The sequence below is a fragment of the Anomaloglossus baeobatrachus genome, chromosome 4, assembly GCF_048569485.1.
Source record: "Anomaloglossus baeobatrachus isolate aAnoBae1 chromosome 4, aAnoBae1.hap1, whole genome shotgun sequence".
Lineage (NCBI taxonomy): Eukaryota > Metazoa > Chordata > Amphibia > Anura > Aromobatidae > Anomaloglossus > Anomaloglossus baeobatrachus.
The window spans coordinates 589,054,358-589,079,196 of NC_134356.1; the positions used below are offsets into that span (position 1 = coordinate 589,054,358).

Sequence of the window (24,839 nt, forward strand, 5' to 3'; positions counted from 1 at the left end):
GTAGCCACGCTCCAGCGATCCCTGCCAGGTCAGGTTGCTGGTGGGATCGCTGGAGCGTCGCAGTGTGACAGCTCACCAGCAACCTCCTAGCAACTTACCAGCGATCCCTATCGTTGTTGGGATCGCTGGTAAGTTGCTTAGTGTGACTGGACCTTAAGTATAAATGTGCTAATATGCTTGAAGTAAAAAGCCTGATTTCTATATAAAAAGAAAAGTCAAAACTCACATTAGGATAACTATACAAAACTAACATTTAATATAAGTATAGCTCTGGTATCTGCCAGAAACCATGTACATTGCAACCATCTCAACTCTTTCATACAACGTATACAGAAACTTGTTTAATAATGACAGACAAATGAGTAACAGGCGAGATGACGCATATAAGAACAATCATTTTTAAACTTCAGTCATCATCTCCAAAGTACCAGTCTTCACTTCTGAGGAAGTAGCGGTGGGTTCTTCATAAGTTCTTGAGAAAATCAATAGAAAATGAAATCATTACATAGAATGAGACTACAAGCACTCACAATGGCTAATAAAAACTATTGTATTAATAACAGATACAGTGGGGAAAATAAGTATTTGATACGCTGCCGATTTTGCAAGTTTTGCCATCTACAAAGAAAGGAGAGGTCTGTAATTTTTATCGTAGGTACACTTCAACTGTGACAGAGAGAATAAAAAAAAATCCAGAAAATTACATTGTAGGACTTTAAAATAATTCATTTGCATTTTATGGCATGAAATAGGTATTTGATTCAATAGAAAAACAGAACTTAATAGTTGGTACAGAAACCTTTGTATGTGTTACATCTCCACCAGAGTCTGCGCCTGTGATTTCTGCTCTTGTCACCAGGTGCCGCCACATTCCCACGGTGGGCGATGGCAGTGATAGAGGCGGAGGTACTACCAGTAGTCCTGGTGAGCGCAGTATCCGCCCATCCACCAAGCTTGGTAGGCCTGGGACTTGCAGTACCACTGTCTGACTGTGGTGGTGTGAGCCTTCCAGGCGAAGTTATCAGCTTCTAGCTCCAGGTTATGGGAAGGCACCACACCACACATACCTTGAGTGGACTGCTGATCCCGGTCAGATATAGTCTAGGTATTACTGCTTCTCTAGTTCACACACTGCTCTGTATTGTTGATATTGAAAAAGAAAAACTATCCAGCTCACCTGTCATCCAGAACCGTGCAATTCCCTGGGGTGCTCGTGGTCCGCCGGCCAGTCCACACCGGTATAGTAGAGAAGGGGAAAAGGAGTAATGTGGACCCAGCACCAATTCAGCTTTTTTTAAGCGTACCAATAAAGGATTTACATTTTTTTACTGGATTGGTTCTGGGTCCACATTACTTCTCTCCCCCTTCTCTGTATTATTGATCCCTGTGCTTTGACCTCTGCCTGCTCTCTGACAACTCTCCTGCCTGCCGTTTTTGTATTTCGCTGCCATCTCCGGTTTGACCTTTCCTAACTACGCTTTTGTCTGCCAATAAAGATGGCATCACATATGTATACTGTATGGTGCAGACAGAACAACACATGGAAATCTACTTTCTAAATGACCAAGAATCTGCTGAGGGTGTGACAGTTTTGTTTTTTTTTTAGCCTGTGCACCAAAGATCCCATCTATTAACCCTTATTATCTGGACACATTATCTGCCACAGCTCAGTCTCTCCTGCTCTGGATTAGAGAGATAGAGAAAACTATGCAGCTGCTTAGTTATCTCAGCAATAGGAGCACAGAATGTTTTACTCTATGAGTTAAGGAAGCAGTCCCGGAAGTCTGGTACTGCTGACCTTAGGGGTGCTTCACACACAGCGAGCTCACTGCCGAGATCGCTGCTGAGTCACGCTTTTGGTGACGCAGCAGTGACCTCATTAGCGATCTCGCTGTGTGTGACACTGAGCAGCGATCTGGCCCCTGCTGCGAGATCGCTGCTCGTTACACACAGCCCTGGTTCGTTTTCTTCAAAGCCGCTCTCCTGCTGTGACACACAGATCACTGTGTGTGACAGCGAGAGAGCGACAAATGAAGCGAGCAGGGAGCAGGAGCCGGCGTCTGACAGCTGAGGTAAGCTGTATCCAAGATAAACATCGGGTAACCAAGGTGGTTAGCCGATATTTACCTTAGTTACCAGCCTCTGCAGCTCTCACGCTGCCTGTGCTGCCGGCTCCGGCTCTCTGCACATGTAGCTGCTGTACACATCGGGTTAATTAACCCGATGTGTAGTGTAGCTAGGAGAGCAAGGAGCCAGCGCTCAGTGTGCGCGGCTCCCTGCTCCCTGCTCACACAGCTAAGCGGTGTGCACTGGTAACTAATGTAAACATCGGGTAACCATACCCGATGTTTACCTTAGTTACCATTCTCCGCAGCTTCCAGACGGCGGCTCCGTGCAAGCGCAGCGTCGCTTGCACATCGCTGCTGGCTGGGGGCTGGTCACTGGTCGCTGGTGAGATCTGCCTGTTTGACAGCTCACCAGCGACCATGTAGCGATGCAGCAGCGATCCTGACCAGGTCAGATCGCTGGTCGGATCGCTGCTGCATCGCTAAGTGTGAAGGTACCCTTACTGATTGCAGACTATAAGATGCACAGATTTTAGCATAATGTTATCTTACTAAAACAAATTAGAAAAGACTGCCTCACCAACCTTCTCACTTATGCATGCATATACCACTTATCCGGGATGAGGACAGGGATCCGCCACAGAACTGGTTAAGGGGTGCCCGTCCAGCATAGTTTAGAGTTCAATAGTGGGGTCCATAGAAGAAAGAGGACGGCACTCACCAGGGTCCAGTGAATTCTTTATTTAGAAGGGTGCATTAAAAGCGGCAGGAGTAGAGCTCTCAGCAGGCCCCCTCACATGAGGGGACCTGCTGAGAGCTCTACTCCTGCCGCTTTTATTGCACCTTTCTTAAAAAAGAATTCACTGGACCCTGGTGAGTGTGTGACGCCCTGGCAAAACCAGGTAGTCACAAAAACGCGCACGCATTACACCTTCCCTCATTAGGAAACATACAGCTAACCAGAAAACCCTAGTCACCCCCCCTTAGGGAAAGATAGACACACCAGTGGGCGTGACCAGGCGGTTGGGACACGTCCACCCAGGGGTCCAGACAGCCCGGGTCGGGAAAAAGAGCAGCTAAGCTTAGAGTTCAGATTGGAGAGGAGTGTGGGCTGGAGCTAGGGGTAGCTCCAGCAGTGAAGTTCAAGTTGAACGGTACCAGGGTAGGAGCCCTGGTGCCACTGGCTAAGAGACAGATGGTGGTCTCCGTCAGCAGGAGATGGGAAGCCGACTCGGTGGAACCGAGGTGGATCGGGACAGGGTTGTAGCCCGCCGGTACCGACAAGGGGAACCGCCGGAAACTGAAACCGTAGCACAAAGGGGGGTACTCGGACCCTGAAGCCAGGACCAGAACCAACTGGAGCTAGTTAATTAACCAATTGAGGCCACGACTAGAGGTCCTCTCCCACCCAAAGTCCCTCATAGAAGACAACAGCCCACCGATTAGGGATAAGAGGTCACCGCCAGGGCTCATAGATCCCACGGGCCAGCGTCTGCGGGCACGGCTCCTTAGGCCACATCCAGCCGGGAGTGGACTTCTGAGTTTCACACTAGGAAAGTCCACCTTACACACACAGCAGTGCAGGACTAGGATAGAGACCACCAGCCGGGTGGGGGACCAGAACGCAACCGGCCACGGCACCGGCCACCATCACCTTGGTTTACCAGAGACTTGTGTGTTTTACTAACAGTGAGTACACCAGCACCCCCTTCGGTCGCCATACCCTGCACATGCCAACCGGGTCCCGGGGACACCATCCCTGCCCACGGAGGGGTTAACAACTTGCTGCACAACATCTCCCCCGGGTGCCCCGTAACAGCAGCGGTCGTGTCCCACCTCACCAGACACCGTGGGTGGCGTCACGAACTTAATACGGCTCAGCTCGTACATATATGTCCCCCCATTTATTCGGCGTGTCCGAGAGACCCTTGAGCCACCATCCCTGAAGGCCCGGATCCGAGCAGCAACCGGCTGCTGGCACGGGGGTGGCACAAGTGCCGTCCTCTTTCTTCTATGGACCCCGTTATCTTACTAAAAAGTGTGTTTTATTGTCAGAAACATACAGTATATATTATTTTTCTACTTCTTGTGACATATATAGACATATATATTTGTCTTTCTTCTTTTACATATTTCTATAATTCAGTCATGCGATATGATGGTGATGTTTATGATATGAACCCTATATAAAACCGCATATATTGCTAGTGTTTGTATAGTCGAGGAATGCACTAGTGCAGCTCTACAACACGGTTTAGGTTTTTATTTAATTAAATATCTTTTAAAACTATACTATTTTTGTGAGAAGCCTGACTTTGAATCCCATCTTTTTGGTGCGCACTTTGTTAATAAGTTAAATTTGATTGGACGATATGCGATTCAGCAGGTGGAAACCGGCGGTAGTGTGCATCTGCATTTGTCTGATATCTGCACAAATCTAAATCGATGAGTGAAAATTATCTCACACCACTCTGTCATCTTTATGCAGTTTTACAGCACTTCTGGACCACTTCTTTTAACACTAGAACTACCGGAGGGGTCATTTTGACCCTTTTGCTATTTCTTTTTCCTATAATTTCTAAAATTTTAACAAATGAGTTCTGACTTTTTGGTACTTTTATTTAATGATGGTAGTGTATATTTTAGGACACAAAAATGAATTGTAACTTTTTCAGGGGCCCGGATTTTACAATTCATACCTGTAAGTACTGAAGGGGTCAATTTGACCCCATACATAAAAGTAGTAGTAGGCAAGTCACCTAATATTACAGAGTACAGAAAGAAGGGAATTTTGTTACTTACTGTAAATTCCTTTTCTTCTAGCTCCAATTGGGAGACCCAGACGATTGGGTGTATAGCTACTGCCTCCGGAGGCCACACAAAGCATTACACTAAAAAGTGTAAGGCCCCTCCCCTTCTGGCTATACACCCCCCGTGGGATCACGGGCTGCTCAGTTTTAGTGCTAAAGCAAGAAGGAGGAAAGCCAATAACTGGTTTAAACAAATTCAATCCGAAGTAACTGAAACCGTTCAACATGAACAACATGTGTACCCGAAAAAAACAAAAATCCCGAAGGAAACAGGGCGGGTGCTGGGTCTCCCAATTGGAGCTAGAAGAAAAGGAATTTACGGTAAGTAACAAAATTCCCTTCTTCTTCGGCGCTCCATTGGGAGACCCAGACGATTGGGACGTCCAAAAGCAGTCCCTGGGTGGGTAAATTAATACCTCAAGTTAGAGCTGCAAAACAGCCCTCCCCTACGAGGAGGCAACCGCCGCCTGCAGGACTCTTCTACCTAGGCTGGCGTCCGCCGAAGCGTAGGTATGCACCTGATAATGTTTGGTGAAAGTGTGCAGACTCGACCAGGTAGCTGCCTGGCACACCTGTTGAGCCGTAGCCTGGTGTCGTAATGCCCAGGACGCACCCACGGCTCTGGTAGAATGGGCCTTCAGCCCTGATGGAACCGGAAGCCCAGCAGAACGGTAGGCTTCAAGAATTGGTTCCTTGATCCATCGAGCCAGGGTGGATTTGGAAGCCTGCGATCCTTTGCGCTTACCAGCGACAAGGACAAAGAGTGCATCCGAGCAGCGCAGGGGCGCCGTGCGGGAAATGTAGATTCTGAGTGCTCTCACGAGATCCAACAAATGCAAATCCTTTTCATACCGATGAACTGGATGAGGACAAAAGGAAGGTAAGGAGATATCCTGATTGAGATGAAAAGAGGATACCACCTTAGGGAGAAACTCCTGAATCGGGCGCAGCACTACCTTGTCCTGGTGAAAAACCAGGAAGGGAGCTTTGGATGACAGCGCTGCCAACTCGGATACCCTCCGAAGAGACGTGACCGCTACCAGAAAGGCCACTTTCTGTGAGAGTCGAGAAAGTGAAACAGCCTTCAGAGGCTCGAAGGGCGGCTTCTGGAGAGCAACTAGTACCCTGTTCAGATCCCATGGATCTAACGGCCGTTTGTACGGAGGGACGATGTGACAAACCCCCTGCAGGAACGTGCGTACCTGAGGGAGTCGTGCTAGACGCTTTTGAAAAAACACCGATAGCGCTGAGACTTGCCCTTTAAGGGAGCCGAGCGACAAGCCTTTTTCCAAACCAGATTGCAGGAAGGAAAGAAAGGTAGGCAATGCAAATGGCCAGGGGGACACTCCTTGTGCCGAGCACCAGGATAAGAAAATCTTCCACGTTCTGTGGTAGATCTTAGCAGACGTGGGCTTCCTAGCCTGTCTCATGGTGGCCACGACCCCTTGAGATAATCCTGAAGATGCTAGTATCCAGGACTCAATGGCCACACAGTCAGGTTCAGGGCCGCAGAATTCAGATGGAAAAACGGCCCTTGTGACAGTAAGTCTGGCCGGTCTGGTAGCGCCCACGGTTGGCCGACCGTGAGATGCCACAGATCCGGATACCACGACCTCCTCGGCCAGTCTGGGGCGACGAGCAGGACGCGGCGGCAATCGGACCTGATCTTGCGTAGCACTCTGGGCAAGAGTGCCAGAGGGGGAAAAACATAGGGCAGCTGGAACTGCGACCAATCTTGCACTAAGGCGTCTGCCGCCAGAGCTCTGTGATCGCGAGACCGTGCCATGAAAGTTGGGACCTTGTTGTTGTGCCGGGACGCCATTAGGTCGACGTCCGGCCTTCCCCAGCGGCGACAGATTTCCTGAAACACGTCCGGGTGAAGGGACCATTCCCCTGCGTCCATACCCTGGCGACTGAGGAAGTCCGCTTCCCAGTTTTCTACGCCGGGGATGTGAACTGCGGATATGGTGGAGGCCGTGGCTTCCACCCACATCAGAATCCGCCGGACTTCCTGGAAGGCTTGCCGACTGCGTGTCCCGCCTTGGTGGTTGATGTATGCCACCGCTGTGGAGTTGTCCGACTGAATTCGGATCTGCTTTCCTTCCAGCCACTGCTGGAAGGCTTGTAGGGCAAGATACACTGCCCTGATTTCCAGAACATTGATCTGAAGGGTGGACTCCTGCTGAGTCCACGTACCCTGAGCCCTGTGGTGGAGAAAAACTGCTCCCCACCCTGACAGACTCGCGTCTGTCGTGACCACCGCCCAGGATGGGGGTAGGAAGGACCTTCCTTGTGATAATGAGGTGGGAAGAAGCCACCATTGAAGAGAGTCCTTGGCCGTCTGGGAAAGGGAGACTTTCCTGTCCAAGGACGTCGACTTCCCGTCCCATTGGCGGAGAATGTCCCATTGAAGTGGGCGCAGATGAAACTGCGCAAACGGAACTGCCTCTATTGCTGCTACCATCTTCCCCAGGAAGTGCATGAGGCGTCTTAAGGGGTGCGACTGGCCTTGAAGGAGAGAGTGCACCCCTGTCTGAAGTGAACGCTGCTTGTCCATCGGAAGCTTCACTGTCGCTGAGAGAGTATGAAACTCCATGCCAAGATATGTTAGTGATTGGGTCGGTGACAGATTTGACTTTGAAGAGTTGATGATCCACCCGAAAGTCTGGAGAGTCTCCAGCGCAACGTTCAGGCTGTGTTGGCATGCCTCTTGAGAGGGTGCCTTGACAAGTAGATCGTCCAAGTAAGGGATCACCGAGTGTCCCTGAGAGTGCAAGACTGCTACCACTGCTGCCATGACCTTGGTGAAAACCCGTGGGGCTGTCGCCAGACCAAATGGCAGGGCTACGAACTGAAGGTGTTCGTCTCCTATGACGAAGCGTAGAAAACGCTGATGCTCTGGAGCAATCGGCACGTGGAGATAAGCATCCTTGATGTCTATTGATGCTAGGAAATCTCCTTGAGACATCGAGGCAATGACGGAGCGGAGAGATTCCATCCGGAACCGCCTGGTTTTCACGTGCTTGTTGAGCAGTTTTAGGTCCAGAACAGGACGGAAAGAGCCGTCCTTTTTTGGCACCACAAACAGATTGGAGTAAAAACCTTGACCTCGTTCCTGAAGAGGAACAGGGATCACCACTCCTTCTGCCCTTAGAGAGCACACCGCCTGCAGAAGAGCATCGGCTCGGTCGGGATGTGGGGAAGTTCTGAAGAACCGGGGCGGAGGACGAGAACTGAACTCTATCCGGTACCCGTGAGACAAAATGTCTGTTACCCACCGGTCCTTGACCTGTGGCAGCCAAATGCCGCAAAAGTGGGAGAGCCTGCCACCGACCGAGGATGCGGAGAGAGGAGGCCGAAAGTCATGAGGCAGCCGGCTTGGAGGCGGTTCCTCCGGCTGCTTTCTTTGGGCGTGAGTGAGTCCGCCAGGAATCTGAGCTCCTCTGCTCCTTCTGAGTCCTTTTGGACGAGGAGAATTGGGCCCTGCCCGAACCTCGAAAGGACCGAAACCTCGACTGTCCCCTCCACTGTTGAGGTTTGCTTGATCTGGGCTGGGGTAAGGAAGAGTCCTTACCCTTGGACTGTTTAATGATTTCAGCCAATTGCTCACCAAACAGCCTGTCTTGAGATAATGGCAAACTGGTTAAGCATTTTTTGGAAGCAGAATCTGCTTTCCATTCCTTTAACCATAAGGCTCTGCGTAAAACCACAGAGTTGGCGGACGCCATTGACGTACGGCTGGTAGAGTCTAAGACCGCATTGATAGCGTAAGTCGCAAACGCAGACATTTGCGAGGTCAAGGACGCCACTTGCGGCACTGATGGACGTATGACAGAGTCCACCTGCGCCAGACCAGGTGAAATAGCTTGGAGTGCCCACACGGCTGCGAATGCTGGAGCAAACGACGCGCCGATAGCTTCATAGACAGATTTCAACCAAAGGTCCATCTGTCTGTCATTGGCATCTTTAAGTGAAGCCCCATCTTCTACTGCAACTATGGATCTCGCCGCAAGCCTGGAGATTGGGGGGTCCACCTTTGGACACTGGGTCCAGCGTTTGACCACGTCAGGGGGAAAGGGATAACGTGTATCCTTAAGACGTTTGGAGAAACGCTTATCTGGATAAGCATGGTGTTTCTGGACTGCTTCTCTGAAGTCAGCGTGGTCCAGAAAGGTACTCAATTTACGTTTGGGATACCTGAAATGGAATTTCTCCTGCTGTGCTGCTGCCTCCTCCGCTGGAGGAGAAATATCCAGCAGTCTATTGATGGCCGCTATAAGATCATTCACCATGGCGTCACCATCAGGGGTATCCAGGTTGAGAGCAGTCTCAGGATTAGACTCCTGATCACCTAACTCTGTCTCATCATACAGAGAATCCTCTCGCTGAGACCCTGACCAGCGTGATGACGCCGAGGGTCTCTCCCAGCGAGCTCGCTTAGGCTGCCTGGGACTGTCGTCCGAGTCAGAGCCTTCAGCTTGTGATGCCTGGGACCCCCTTGGAGCACGGATTAGTTCCAACTGAGGGGGACCGGGGAACATTGAATCAGCAGTGCCCATGGTCTGAGTGACCGGTCTGGACTGCAACGTTTCTAGAATTTTTGTCATAGTCACAGACATCTTATCAGCAAAAACTGCAAAGTCTGTCCCCGTCACCGGGGCAGGGTTCACAGGCGTCTCTGCCTGGGCCACTACTAGCATAGACTCCGGCTGACGAAGTGGCACAGGGACCGAACATTGCACACAATGGGGGTCAGTGGAACCTGCCGGTAGATCAGCCCCACATGCGGTACAGGCAGTATATAAAGCCCGTGCCTTGGCACCCTTGCTTTTTGCGGATGACATGCTGTTGTCTCCTCAGAGCAATATAGGGGTATAAGCCAAGAAGCGACCGTACAGTGCAATATATAGGTACAGGCAAAAGTACACAAAACAACACTGTGGCACTAGTGGGGTCAGCACCTAGGTGCTGCTTACCGCCCGCTTAACAGCGGGTGTGTGGTCGCCAGAATCCCCTGTCTGGGTCTGCCAGGGCTATGTCCGTTCTCCAGCTCAGACTGCGTGCAGGAATGGCTGCCGGCGTCCTGTGAAGAGGGGCGGGCCGTGGGCGTGCTGCAGACAAAGAGCGGGAAACTGGCGTCCCACTGTGCCCAGTGAGAGGGCTGGAGTATGTAAATAAGACTCCAGCCCTCGGCGCTGACTATTGTACAGCGTCTCTCCCCTTCCCTGACTGACAGGGCTGGGGGCGGGAACGAAACGTAACTAGGCCGCAGAAGCCGGGGACTAAATTTATAAGCGCTGCCGTCGTAAAAGCACGGTCGGCGCGAAGTCCCCGGCGCACCACAAGTCTCAGCCGCGCCGCAGTCCCCGGGGGCGGCCGGCGCGGTAGTTCCCCACACATAAACTCACTCAGCTAAGCTGCAGTGAGTATAACCCAAGCGCGCAGCGCTACTGTCCCCGGCGCACTAGAACACCCAGCAACGCTGGAGTGTGTCTGTGCCTGTCTGTACGGGGACACAGAGTACCTGAATGTTGCAGGGCCTTGTCCCTGACGGTACCCAGCTCCGTATCCAGCAGGATCTCCGGGTCTGTGGATGGAGCCCGGCCTCAGAGTCTGGAGGTCGGTAAGATCCCACTTCACCAGAGCCCTCAGGGGGATGGGGAAGGAAAACAGCATGTGGGCTCCAGCCTCCGTACCCGCAATGGGTACCTCAACCTTTACAAACACCGCCAACAAGAGTGGGGTGAGAAGGGAGCATGCTGGGGGCCCTTTAGCAAGGGCCCTCTTTTCTTCCATCCGATATAGTCAGCAGCTACTGCTGACTAAACAGTGGAGCTATGCGTGGATGTCTGACCTCCTTCGCACAAAGCTTGAAAACTGAGCAGCCCGTGATCCCACGGGGGGTGTATAGCCAGAAGGGGAGGGGCCTTACACTTTTTAGTGTAATGCTTTGTGTGGCCTCCGGAGGCAGTAGCTATACACCCAATCGTCTGGGTCTCCCAATGGAGCGCCGAAGAAATCACAGTGCTTCTCCCTAGTTGTAGAGTGTAATTGTATCTTTGCATATCAGGGATGATTCAGCATTTTGTTTGGTCTAAACTTGTCTGAACATGTTTGATCCATGTCCCTTGTAGCGATTTCTGTCTGCAGTTCAGTAGCAAACATTACAGTCGAAGCTACAACTCTGCATGTTTGTACAGTGTCGTTTTATTACATCTGCGATCTTACAAGTCCCTTTTTGTGACGTATATTTGAAGCATGAGTAAGCAGAGGGGTCTGACAAGTAATGAAATTTTGAAATATCTTCAGAATTTACCTGAAAATGAGTCAGAAGAAGAAAATCAGGAACAAACAGACTCAGAGTCTGATGAAGAATATTTTCCTCATGATATTTCCGAAGAATCAGATTCAAGCAGTAACAGTGATATAATTGACGATACCGAAGATGTTTGTGTTAACTGTTGGAGGCTATGTGCGCACGTTGCGTAAATTCATGCAGTTACGCTGCGCTTTGTAGCGCAGCGTAACTGCATGCGTCCTGCGTCCCCTGCACAGTCTATGGAGATTGTGCAGGGGCCGTGCGCACGTGGCGTTTTAGAGCGCAGCGCTTCGGCTACTGCCGAAGCGCTGCGCAAAAAGAAGTGACATGTCACTTCTTCCGTGCGCTTTGCCGGCAGCTCCTGCTCTGTCTATGGGAGGAGCTGCAGGCAGAGCGCACGTTCTCGCCGGCACCATGCGCTTCAGAACGGAGCTTTTCAGCTGCGCTCTGAAGCGCACCTTTTACGGTGCTGGGCTAGTACGCAATGTGCGCACATACCCGGACACCGCATGCTATGACCATGTAAAAGGAAAATGCGTTTAAACTGCTGTACTTGATCTTAACACTGTTCCTACTAAGCTAAAATAAATGTTCTTTAATTTGTTGGCAACAAAAAAGTTATTTTTACTCCAGAGTCAGTACTTTTGAATGGGGGTCAAAATGACCCCCTAATGGTAGTTATAGGTATTATGAAACATGCGGTAGTTCTAGTGTTAAATTGTTTTCGATTTTAAACAGTTGTCTTCATATTTCTCAAAAATGTGCCTGCTGCATACATATGGTTTCACTTTGTTTTGTACCACAATAACCAGTTTTTAAGTTTAATAATCATGTAAAACTAGGTAAGAAAATCTAACTTACTTGTTTGGAAAATTGGGAAAGAGATTCCTTTTACAAAATAGGCTTATGATGAATATCAGGGGCAAAATCAATAAAAAGACTAATAAAAGCCAATTCCTTAAATATATTCTCTCTTTTCTGGAGCAATTGCTGCTATTTTCATCTGTATAAAACACAATAGATAAGTTTATAAGTGATGGCTTGCACAGGGTAATCAGCACTCCCATGGATCATTTATATACATCTTATGGCTGAAATCAAATTTCTGGACTCACAAAGGTAGTCAAAACCCATGCACGCAAAGGAACAAAGGAGACATTTTTTGGATGCAAGTGAATTTAATGATAAACTGCAAAAAGTGGACCTTCACTAGAGCAACACGAACGTTTCGGCTTTTACGCCTTTCTCAAGGTTATTGCTTAATGCTTAATGCACAGTCCCCTGAAGAAGTCACCACACGAAACACGTGTTGGGACTATCCCCGTGTGTGCCTGCACGCCCTTTCTTGCTACTCTGGTAAGCTCTATACTGGTCCCTGGTTTTTGTGCTGTGTTGATTTTGTACTAAGTATAGCCGGTACGCTGATGTGCTCAGCTGTTACCCCCTTAGGTTTGCACTATGCCGGTTTACTAACCTCTCTCCAGCACTGACCATACCAGTGAGCTACAGCTGATTAAGTTGATATGTTATTGCATGCAGCCACATTTGGGGAATCAATCACCCTCTATGTCTTTGTAACCTATTTATATTTATATATCCATACCTTGTATTGTAATATTGCTTGTCTATTAAAGAATATTTTTTACCTGCACACTAGTGCTTATGACTATCTATTGTTCTTGGTTATGAGGTATGCAGGTACCCTGGCAAAATGAATGACTTCTATTTTCCTTGTATACGAAAAGATACATGATTGCGCGGGTCACATCGGACGACCGTCACTGAGAATGGACAAGGTACTTCACATTTTGCAGTACAAAGTATCAGGGTGGTGGTGTGGGAATGGAACAGGAGAAAGATGTGGAAGGAAGGACGCTTGTAGGGAATGCCCAGGGTAATCCGTAACAGCGGTGGCAATGGCAGTGGTGGCGCAGGGTCCTTCCTTCCATATGTTTTTACTGTTCCATTCCCACACCACCACCCTGATACTTTGTACTGCAAAATGTGGAGTACCTTGTCCAGTCTCAGTGACGGTCGTCCGATGTGACCCACGCAATCTTGTATCTTTGCATTAAGCAAGAACCTTGAGAAAGGCATAAAAGCCGAAAAGTTCGTGTTGCTCTTGTCAAGGTTCACTTTTTGCAGTTTATCAATAAATTCACTTGCATCCAAAAATGTTCTCCTTTGTTCCTTTGAGTGCTTGGATTTTACCTATATTATTAGTACTTTTTACCCTACAGCACCAATTCTCAGCAGTAGAGCCGATCGTATCCGTATCACAAAGGTAGTAAGACATTTACTTGGATAACTAAAATTATACAGAGCAATTATAGCTTCCAATATAAACAGTTATGATATATATAAAGTGCAGAGTACCACTTCTCCTATCCTTTATACTGGATGTAATTCTCAGTGTCTGCTCTTAGGCCTTCTTCATGCATCTGTGTTTAAACATGTACGTAAAAAATGGTACTTGTAAAAAATTGTACTAGTAAAAAATGGTGTTAGTGTTTGGGTCAGTGTGTCAGAGTATGGTTCATGTGTCCGTTTTTAGCATCAGTGTTTTTCACAAATGGATCATTAACTAAATTACAAAGTCTCTCCTATCTCTTTCAATGTTAAACACATACAGAACATGGTTGGCACACAAATGCCATCCGTGTACTGTACGTGTTTTTCACGGACCCATAGATTTGTATTGGCCCTTGTCATCCATGTTGCTGAAAAAAATAGACAAGTGAGTAGCCTCGTAGGTTACAATGAGTACGTTTAGTATCCATGAAAAAACGGATGACACAAGGACATGTGAAGAAGGCCTTACCCCGTATTATACTGGACATCTCGTGGGATGTGGCCGTCATGCCAGTGTGGTCTTTATGAGATGCAGTCTTTGTCAAGGGGCATGGCAAACGTCTGTACAAATTTGGGATTGTTCGTAAATTTTGGCACAGTAATAAAGGAAAATTGAATAGTAGGTTGGCAATCCTGTGGCTGGTCTCCTAGGCAAGGAGTGTTACTTCCAGGCACTTTAAAGTTTGCAAATAATGCATTGAAGCTGGCCAGATCCATTGATCCAGCCAACATCAGTGCCACTGTGCTCTTCCAATGCCAAAGGGGGAAAGGTATCTGTTCTTGCAGCATGGAACAGCACATGGTTCATACCAGCGGTTCAACTAGGCCAGTGGTCCGAACCGTCATCATCAGGTGGGCACCACTCTCAAGAAGCAGGAAGCTATACTTCTAAAGGCATGGTTTGAAAAAAAAAAATATGCTGCAGTCATCTGAGCACGCTCCAATAATCGTGCAGTCTTACCCCTTGGATATGGCAATCAATAGTAACTGTGACATCTAAGTAACCTTCAGTCATCCCACTGGCCCCTATAGAAGACTGCTAAATTTACAATACACTGTAAAACAGGAGTATTGCATTGTGTTGTTTCTGAGATCAATTGAATTCAAGTCCACAAAAAAGAATTATAAAAGATCTATATTAAAAAATACTTTGAAAAATATTGGAAAAAAGAACGTAATAGTTTATATTACCTGTCTCTGTCTTCTCCGGTACTGTAAAAAAAAAAACAACATATAAATGAATGAACTTATTTGGTATTACATACAGTTGAACAAAAAGATTTGTAGGACCCTGATCCAGGGGTCATGTCTATAGCCAGTGGCTGCTGGAGCACAGCGCTGACAATTCCCTAGCACACGCATCAGTAATGCCTTTTCACACTGCAGAATGACACTCCATACTATGCCTTCTCTGGTGCTTCTGAGTTGCACAAACAGGCTCCAGCATTGACCAGCTATGTGCTCATTAGTGATTGGACTTGCGGGAGTTAATCTCTTCTAGCCTGCTGGTTACCTCTTGGATGATGTGGGAGACCTATCACACGTTTTAAGATGGTGGAGCCTGTCATCCCATGCAGCCTATAGCTTTTGCTAAACTGGTCTGTGTGCTGTTATGTTCCAGTTGCTGGTGATTTATTGCATGCTGCGTGGTGTGCTGTGGAAATCTTCTCATCATCTGGTTATTTCCTCCTTATCACGTATTTTCTTATATCTCTGTGTGCTAGAGTTTTTGGTTTCCCCTTTTGTCGATATCTGTGGGTTCAACCACTCCTGTCCTGGTCCTCCCCTGGGGTGGGAGAGTGGGGGTATAAGATCAGGGCACGCCAGGAGCAGGGCAAGGAAAGTGGCCCAGACATCTTCAGCATTAGAAGTATCTCTCGAATAAGGGACAATAAGGGACAGCTAGGGCCCTCTAGCCTGACGGCCAGTCTAGGATCTCCGGTCATCTGTTATCCCCTTACACCCCGTGACAATTTGTAACTAGTGCTGCTTAGCTTAATGTTGTACTTAAGTGTCTCTCATATACAAGTCATTTGTTCAGAAAGGATTATCACCACTTTAACAATCATGAAATATCGCTGCATGTGCATAGCAAATATATAAAAATAATGTTTGTGTGCCGCCCCCGTGCCAGCAGCCGGCGCTGCTCGGATCAGGACCTTCTAAGGTTGTGGCTCGAGGGTCTCCGGACCCGGGGGTCTCTCGGACACGCCGAATAAAAGGGGGGACGTAGATGAACGGGCTAGGCCGTATTAAGTTCGTGACGCCACCCACAGTGTGTGGTGAGTTGGGACCCCCCGCTGCTGTGATGGGGCATCCGGGGGAGATGTAGTGGCAGCTGGATGTTAACCCCTCCGTGGGTAGGGATGGTTGCCCCGGGGCTCAGTGTCTGGTGCAGGGTATAGCGATGGCAAGGGGGATATTTGATTACTCACAGTCAATAAGTCACACGAGTCTCTGGTAAACCAAGGTGCTGGTGGCCGGTGCCGCGGCCGGTTCCATTCGGGTCCCCCACCTGGGCTGGTGGTCTCTATCCTTTTCCTCTGGACTGTTTTGTGTAAGGTGGACTTCCTAGTCTAGAACTCAGGAGTCCGCTCCCGGCTGGATGTGGCATAAGGAGCCGTGCCCGCAGACGCTGGCCCGTGGGATCTATGGGCCCTGGCGGTGACCTCTTATCCCTATCGGTGGGCTGTTGTCTTCTATGAGGGACTTTGGGTGAGACAGGACCTCTAGTCGTGGCCTCAATCGGTTAATTAACCAGGCCGCTGGTTTCCGGTCCTGGCTTCAGGGTCCGAGTATCCCCCTTGTGCTCCGGTTTCCGGGTCGGTTCCCCGTGTCGGTACCGGCGGGCTACAACCCTGTCCCGGTCCACCTCGGTTCTGCCGAGCAGTCATCCCGTCTCCTGCTGACGGAGACCACCATCTGCCTCCTAGCTAAAAGCACCAGGGCTCCTACCCTGGTACCATTCAACTTGAACTGTTCCTGCTGGAGCTACACTTAGCTCCAGCCCACACGCCTCTCCAAACTGAACTCAAAGCTAGACTCAAGCTAGACTGCTTGTTTTCCCGCCCCGGGCTGTCTAGACCCCTGGGTGGGCGTGTCCAACCGCCTGGTCCCGCCCACTGGTGTGACTATCTTTCCCTAAGGAGAGGTGACTAGGGTTTTAGGTTGGCTATGTGTTTCCTAAGTGGGGGATGGGTGTTGTGCAGGGGCCCATCTGTGACTACCTGGTTTTGCCAGGGCGTCACATTTGTTATGACATATGAGATATACAGAGTTTACAGTAAAGTAATCTACAAGACTTAGTATTAATTAACTCAAAATGAGGGGCAGGTCACCTACTTGATAACACTTGTTATTCAGCCCCATGATCTCTAAAGGAATTTCATAAAATAAATCATAAAAACACTAACCGGTTTCATCTGTAATTTTTCTTACAAGTATTTTTCCAAAATCACCAGGCTGATTGCAAAACGGTGGATCCCAGCCAACATCACAATGGCACTTGTGTTTATTATTACACACCTCAAAAAGTAAAAAAAAACAAAAAAAAAATTAGACATTTTTTTCTTTAGATTGATATTATTGCGGTTGTCCAATAACTGGAAAACCCCTTGTTAAATGTAACATTGTCACTTGTAAAATAAAAGTCATCATATATTCACCTTCTAGACAGCAATGGTGCTAGTCCAGCAATATCGGCGTTGAATCTGGCAGCCCTCTCATAAGATTATGGAATGACGCTGGTCCAGGTGGTGAGTATAAGGTGTTAAGGTGTTTTCGTTTTACAAGTGGCACTGTTGCATTAAGGCTTTGTGCGCACTTTGCGTTTTTACCTGCATTTCCGCAGCGTTTTGAACTGCAGCGTTTTAATGCCAAAAGGCTTGCGTTTTGATTTTCCAGCAATGCCTATGGGAAATAGGATTTTCTTGTGCGCACTATGCAGTTCAAAACGCTGGGTTTAATTTGCATATTTTTGGGCAAAAACTCAGAGTTTAAAGAAGCAGCATGTCAATTGTTTTTGCCATTTGGGCAGCGTTTTGCTAACATTGGAGTCTATGAGAAGTTGCAAAACGCAATCTACTTCAAAATTCTAGCGTTTTACATGCTTCTTTGATGCAGAAAACATGCTTTTTGAATGCATTAAATGCATGCGTTTTTGACAAAATATTAACGGCATGATACGTCCCTTTACACACACATATAGTCCAACAATTAAATCTATGAAAATCATTAAATAAATGTAATTTTAGGCATAAATATTTGCACAAAGTTATCATTTTAATAAAATAAGCCATTTTTTGTTTGATTTTAATATTGATATTTGTTATTATTTTTTTCCATTTTTTTTAGTGTTTGTGTTTAACCTTTATTTAGCACTGTATTTGAAGTCAAAATGCATCTGATTTTAAGCAGTGAAAAAGCATGTAAAACGCGGTAAAAACGCAAGCGTATTTATAGCGTTTTGGTGGTCAAAACCAAATTTGACAAAAAACATTTCTGGCCTTTCAAATTATATCTAAAGCCTATTGTTTGTTAAAAAATGACAAAAATTGTAAAATAAGTAATTTCAATGCTTGCTACACCTCATTTTATGTTTCCCCTTTCCCTTTTCCCTGTTATAAATAAAGACAGTATACAAAAACCATTTCTGCCAGAGGATGCGTTTAGAACTGCAACTACCTCGACGCAAGGTGCGCAGATAGCCTAAAGGTGGCTCTGCACAACTCTTTAGATGCCTGATTCCCAGTGTTGAAGAGTCAAAGTAGAAGATCAGCTAGTGAGCCCTAGGTACTTGTCAAATCTTTTAACTCTGTTACTGATGATATACAGTACAATCTCCATGTAGATCTGTCTATGGTTCGATTTGAAGACATGTTGTGAATAGTGATGGGCGATCCCGAACTGTAAAGTTTGGGGATCGTACCGATCACATAGTGATCGTGTACACGATCCCTATCACGAGCTTTCCTGGGAAGCTCGTGTTACAGATCGGGTTCAGTTTGGTCTAGGGGCTGTAAAAAAAAAAAACAAAACAAAAAAACCCGCATTATTAAAAATCATTCCTTTCATACTTACAGTTCCCGCGACGCGTCCTGCAAAATGTCTCCCAGCCGCTTCTGCTTCAGCGTCCGATCATTGCTGTGCCGCCCGGTAACCAGCACTGACTTACAGGACCTTCAATGACATCATAGCCATGTGACCAGTCTGCTGTGAATGTTGTACAGACATTGGCTTACAGCAGAGCCGAGTGGGACCGCACTGTCAAAAAGAGCATGGCTAACTGCGAGACAGAGCCGCGCGATCAGAATGAACTCTGATGGACTTCACTCGACTTCATTGTGATCGCGCGGCTCTGTGTGTGTGCCGCGGCTTGATTTGCGGTCACACGTGAAGGACTCACCTGTGATTGCAAATCCCCTGACTGCAGTGAGCTGCGTAATCAGCTGTGCTTTCACTCAGCTTACTAGTGGCCACAGCTGCAGTCCTCCACCTGAGAGTGGTGGCCGCGAGTAACCTCAGTGACAGCACAGCTGACCCCGCAACTCACTTCAGTTGCTGCATGGAGCTTACAGGAGCGGCGGTGTTCTACTGCAGCTCCTATCAGCTTCCGATGTAGCAGAGCTGAAAGCGTCGTGGGACCTTGCGTGGATTACGTCAGACCTGGAGGTGTTTTTGAGGGGTTAATAAAGTGGTCAAAGAGGGTGTTTTTTTGTCTTTCATTACAAATAAAGGATTTTTTGGATGTGTGTGTTTATTTTCTTTAACTTACAGGTTAATCATGGAAGGTATCTCGGGGAGACGTCTGCCATAACTAACCTAGGACTTAGTGGCAGCTATAGGCTTCTACCATTAACTCCTTATTAACCCATTTGCCACCGCACCAGGGCAAATCGGCATGAGTCGGGTAGAGTCCCTGAACTGTCGCATCTAATGGATGCAGCAATTACAGGCGGCTGCTGGCTGATATTGTTTGGTTAGGGGGCTCCCCATAACGTGGAGCTCCCCATCCTGAGAATACTAGCCTTCAGCCATGTGACTTTACCCTGGCTTGTATCCAAATTGGGGGGACCGCACGTCGGTTTTTTTTTTTAATTATTTATTTATTTATTTTTACTGCTCGGTATAGACACGCCCACCGGCGGCTGTGATTGGTTGCAGTGAGACAGCTGTCACTCAGCGTGGGGCCATGTCTGACTGCAACCAATCATAGGCGCCGGTGGGCGAGGGAAGCAGGGAATACAAGATGGATTAATGAGCGGCCGGCATTTTCAAAAGAGGAGAAGCCGCCACAGTGTGAACACCATGCAGCGCTGTGTCGGTGATCGTGGATCGGTGAGTATGACAGAGGGGGTTAGAGGGAGAGACCGACATGGACAAAGAGAGAGAGAGACCGACCGACTGAGAGAGAGACCGAAAGACCTGCCTTTGTTATGTCAAAAAAACATTCGGATCGCAACAAAAATGCAGTGCAAACGCACTGCTTAACATTTTGGCAGCGTTTTTTTACAACTCATTGATTTCAATGGGTGTAGAATGCTACCAAAACGGACAAAAGAATTGACATGCTGCTTTTCTAAACGCAGAGATTTTGTCAAATTTTTGACAATCAAAACACTGCGTTTCAATAAGCATCGTGCGCACAGATTTTGCATAATTCTCATAGACTTTGCTGGTCAAAACGCTGCAGAAACGCAAAAAAAACACACAACGTGCGCACATAGCCTAAAACTCTTCAGTAAACACTTCAGGGAAAGAAATTGTTCTCCAAAGGTTATGGGCACACAAAGTCTTCATCAGGCAAATTACACCTAGAATCTTTCTGAATAAGCAATAAAAATCCACTACAAAGAATGAACACATGCCCTGCAATGTGAAAATGACTTGTTGTGCACATCTTTCATCTTTTGCCATTAACGTAACACTTCAGGCTTCGAAATCTGTGAAGCGGCTAAAAGAAGCACCTGTCCACTCTTCTGGAGACTTTCACTTGAAGCCATCACTATATCTTCTGATGATTTCCATCACTATTTTATATATAGAATGTAAATAAAAATACTCTGGAAAAACAAATGTTGTCTGTTAAAATGTCACAAAGACGATTCAGGAAAAACTCAGCCAGAGTTTTTGTACCGTCCCGCTCTCAGCAGCCGAGCTGCTTGGATCCGGCCCTTCTGTGGGTTGCTCGAGGGTCTCCGGACCCGGGGGCCTCACGGTCACTTCAAATGAAAAGGGGTAGTGATGGGATGGTGGATGTGGGACGTAAATGTACGGGCAGATCCGTACGGAGTTCGTGACGCCACCCACGGTGTGTGGTGATATTGGACACCACCACTGCAGTTACGGGTCACCCTGGTGAGATGTTGTGCAACAAGTTGTTAACCCCTCCGTGGGCAAGGATGGTGGCCCTGGGACCCGTTGGGGGTTTGGCGATGCAGGGAGATGGGCGACCGCAGGGTTCTGGTGTACTCACTATTAGAAAACACACAAGTCTCTGGTAAACCAAGGTGATGGTGGTCGGTGCCCGCAGCCGCTGGCTCGTGGGATCTCTGAGCCATGGCGGTGGCCATTTATCCCCCTCAGTGGGCTGTTGCCTTCAGTCGGGACTTTGGGTGGGACAGGACCTCTAGTCCTGGCCGCAATCAGTTAATTAACTAAGTCCAGTCGCTTCTGGGCCTAGCTTCAGGGTCTAAGTACCCCCCTTTGTGCTCCGGTTTCCGAGTCAGTTCCCCGGGTCGGTACCGGTGGGCCACTACCCTGTCCCGGTCCACCTTGGTTCCACCGAGCCGTCTTCCCGGCTCCTGCAGACGGAGACCGCCATCTGCCTCCTAGCCAAAGGCACCAGGACTCCTACCCTGGTACCTGTCAGTTTGCTTCAGGCCTCAGACACAGTCCTGACCTCCACTCTCACTAACTCTAAAACTGATCTGACTTTTCCCCGCCCCGGGCTGTCTAAAACTCCTAGGTGGGCGTCTTCCAACCACCTGGTTCCGCCCCCCTGGTGTGCCTATCAAGCCCTTTGGGGGTGACTAGGGTTTTAAGGTTAATATATCGAATAGACCTGGCTCACTGAGTTGTAGGGTGCTCTGGAGAAAACAAGCAACCAAATACAAAAAAGATCTCCGGCACTCCAATGCAAGAAGGATAATGAACACAGTCTGGGTATCTTTGATGCTTTTTATTGTTATTATAAATGTGAAAGGAAAGTCTGTCTCGTCTCAACGTTTCGGTCTCGATGGGACCTTTATCGAGAGTTCTATCAGACTAGGAAGTTAGAGTAAGGGTGCGATTTGCACAAGCTTGGAACTGAGTGGATCACCACCCGAAAAGGTAGGTAAATCAGTGAATGCACTGTGACCAATGTGTTGGAGTGTCAGTGTCAGCCAGTAGGGGTCGCCAAATGAAACAAGCCGTGGCGTCATACATCAAGAGAGACACCCCAGTCCAAATAACTGTCCAAAAAGGGCAGAAGGGCAAAAGCCACTATATGTCACCTAATAAATCCAACAGGAGAGCCCTGTCATGTGAAGATGAAAGGAGTGAATCGATGATCTAGGTATCAATGGCCTTGCCAGGATATACTGAGATGAGGCAGGGACTGGTCTTGTAAGACAGAGATGGCAGCAGCCAACCAGCAAGGGTCTTTACCGGACGCAGGTTTCCCTCTACTCCCCAGGGGTCCTCTGACCAGTTCACCCTAAGTGAATCACTTTGGGAAATCCCTGCAACAAAGGGCTGATCCTTAAGCCAGTTAACCCTCCCTTAAAGTATATGTATGCCTACTCCCTGGAGATACATTAGCCCAGAGCAAGCACATAGAGACCATCTATGTCTTACAAGACCAATCCCTGCCTCATCTCAGTATATCCTGGCAAGGCCATTGATACCTAGATCATCGATTCACTCCTTTCATCTTCACATGACAGGGCTCTCCTGTTGGATTTATTAGGTGACATATAGTGGCTTTTGCCCTTCTGCCCTTTTTGGACAGTATAGGGTATAGGGTATAGGGTTTTAAGGTTGGCCGAGTGTTACCTGTGAGGGAAGGGTGTAATGCGGGATCCTATATGTGACTACCTGGCCCGGCCAGGGCGTCACATTTTCCTGAAGCATCTTTGACTTAGTCAACTATGTGGGTATTTCATAGATGCTTTGTGCACAAACCCAAAAACTCCCCATCTCCAAAAGGAGCAAAAAACTCTGTCTGTTATAACCTTAGGGTATATGCCTGTACCATATATATTACGCAAGCGTATGCACATCATTTTTGCTGCAAGAAGATGCTTTAGGAAAACATTTCTTCTAGTAGCTTCTGCTTGGAAGTGGAGGCTTTCAAGCAGATGCTGTCAGAAGAAAGGACGGTCACTTTTTTAGCTGCTTTACGGCTTTCAAAACCTGAAGTGGCTAAAAGAAGTTATAAAATATGAAGAATATGCACAGCATTTGCCTGAAAATAAAAATGTTCACAGTTTGTAAAGCAGACACTCTCCAATCAAAACACACCCAGTAGGTTTTTTTATACATTTTCAGAGTGGAAACGCCTAGTTTCTGAGGAATCTTGAGTTTTTAAGGGTGCGACCGCACTTTGCGTTCACCTACTTGCAGTTCGAAACGCACGTTAATTGATCTGACCAAAGTTGCCTTTTTCAGAAATTTAGCGCTGAAAACGCATGCGTATTTACCGCGTTTTAGATGCGTTTTCAGCGCTTTTTACATGCTTTTTCACCTGCGATTTGACAGATGCGTTTTCAACATTAAGACACTACTAAATAAAGTTTATTCTGTCAAACACAATGAAAAAATAGAAAAAAAAGGAACAAATCTTTATTAATGGGAAAAATAATGAAAAAATATATATTTCATAAAATTATAGCAGTAATATACATTTTATAACTAAAATAGCAATAAAAGCATATTTTTCTTAAATTTAATTGTCGGATTATGTGTGTGTGTGTAAAGGGATATATGAAATAATTATTTTAATGTCCAAAAAGCATGCGTTTTGTTAGTCCAAAACGCATGTTTTCTGCACCTAAAAAGCAGGTAAAACGCAGGAATTTGTAGGAATCTTGGTTTTTGTCATTTCTCATTGACTTCAATGTTACCAAAACGCACCCAAAATGGCAAAAACAATTGACATGCTGCTTCTTTGAACGCATGTTTTTTGCCACAAAATATGAAAATTAAACGCAGCACTTAGAAACGCAAAGTGCGGTCTGAAAATCCCCATTTTCCATTGACTTTGCTGTAAAATCAAAACACATGCCTTTTGGCATGAAAAAGGTGCTTCTCAAAACGGACCTAAAAAGCACCTGAAACGCAGGTGGAAGCGCAAAGTGCGGTTGCACCCTAAAGGGAATCTGTCAGTAGGATCAACCCTCCTAAGCTTTCTATATGGGCATGTACATCATAGGAAGTGTAATAAAATAATACCTTGAAATCTGTGATATCTTAACATGTGAATGGGCTTTTAAGATCTATGGGTGAGACATAGCTTATCCAAGAATCTGCCTCCAGAGCTTATTTTAAGAGAAAGGGGGTGTTGTGGAGACACGAGGCTCAGTGGGTGCTCTCGTCCACTAAAACCCGCCGCCTTTAGAAAGACAGCGTGGCTCAAGGCTCATCCTATCTGAACGCCGGCCTCCTTAACCGTGGGCGTAACACTACTCAGACAACACAGGGTGAGGGAACCACAATAATTAGACTTTATTGGATCCCCAAACAATTAACGGCACATAACACATAACCAGCAAAACACAAATGTAACAGACAACAGAGTCTCACCCTTCCGCTGGCTCACCAGGGATTTAGAATGTCCGTGCCTCAGAGGTTCCAGGGCTATTTACTCCAATCCAGCAGCACCCCGCTTTTGGCGGGCACCCACCGAGAAAGGAATAATGCCAGATTTAGGAAGCTGTGTGAGGTCTGCAAAGTCTGTAGCCAGGTGACCGGATTGTCCCAACCTGAGTGTCCTCCTTAGGTAGTCCTGGTATGATGATACAATCCTGGCAGCCGGGGTCGAAATCCCTAGACTGTGGATATGGTCTCCAACCGGAACCGGAGTCCCTAGATTGAAGCCATAAGATATCCTGATCCTCTAGTCAGCTCCAAAGAGCTTAGACAGGATCCATCAGCATCCATCAACAACCTGGTGGCTTAAAGAAATCCCTTTTATAGCCACAGCCTTCTACTTGGATACACTGCGTCCTCATTGATTGGTTGGACAAGATCGCCTCTCCCATTGGATGAATCTCAAGCTTCATGGACAATGTTCATCCAAATGATGTCTAC

At 47.4% G+C, this 24,839-nt stretch overlaps 1 protein-coding gene across 2 annotated transcripts in view; it reads right to left on the reverse strand.

The window, feature by feature from the left end:
- Positions 1-281: 281 nt before the first annotated feature.
- LOC142301860 (disintegrin and metalloproteinase domain-containing protein 9-like) overlaps positions 282-24,839 on the reverse strand; it is a 168,964-nt gene continuing 144,406 nt past the window's right edge. For both annotated transcript variants that reach the window (XM_075342901.1, XM_075342902.1), the window contains 4 exons: positions 16,961-17,072; positions 14,739-14,759; positions 12,057-12,198; positions 282-472 (listed from right to left, as the gene is read on the reverse strand). In XM_075342901.1, the coding sequence (XP_075199016.1) occupies positions 400-472; positions 12,057-12,198; positions 14,739-14,759; positions 16,961-17,072 (348 nt within the window). In that variant the 3' untranslated portion in view covers positions 282-399. The remainder of the gene's footprint in view (positions 473-12,056; positions 12,199-14,738; positions 14,760-16,960; positions 17,073-24,839) is intronic.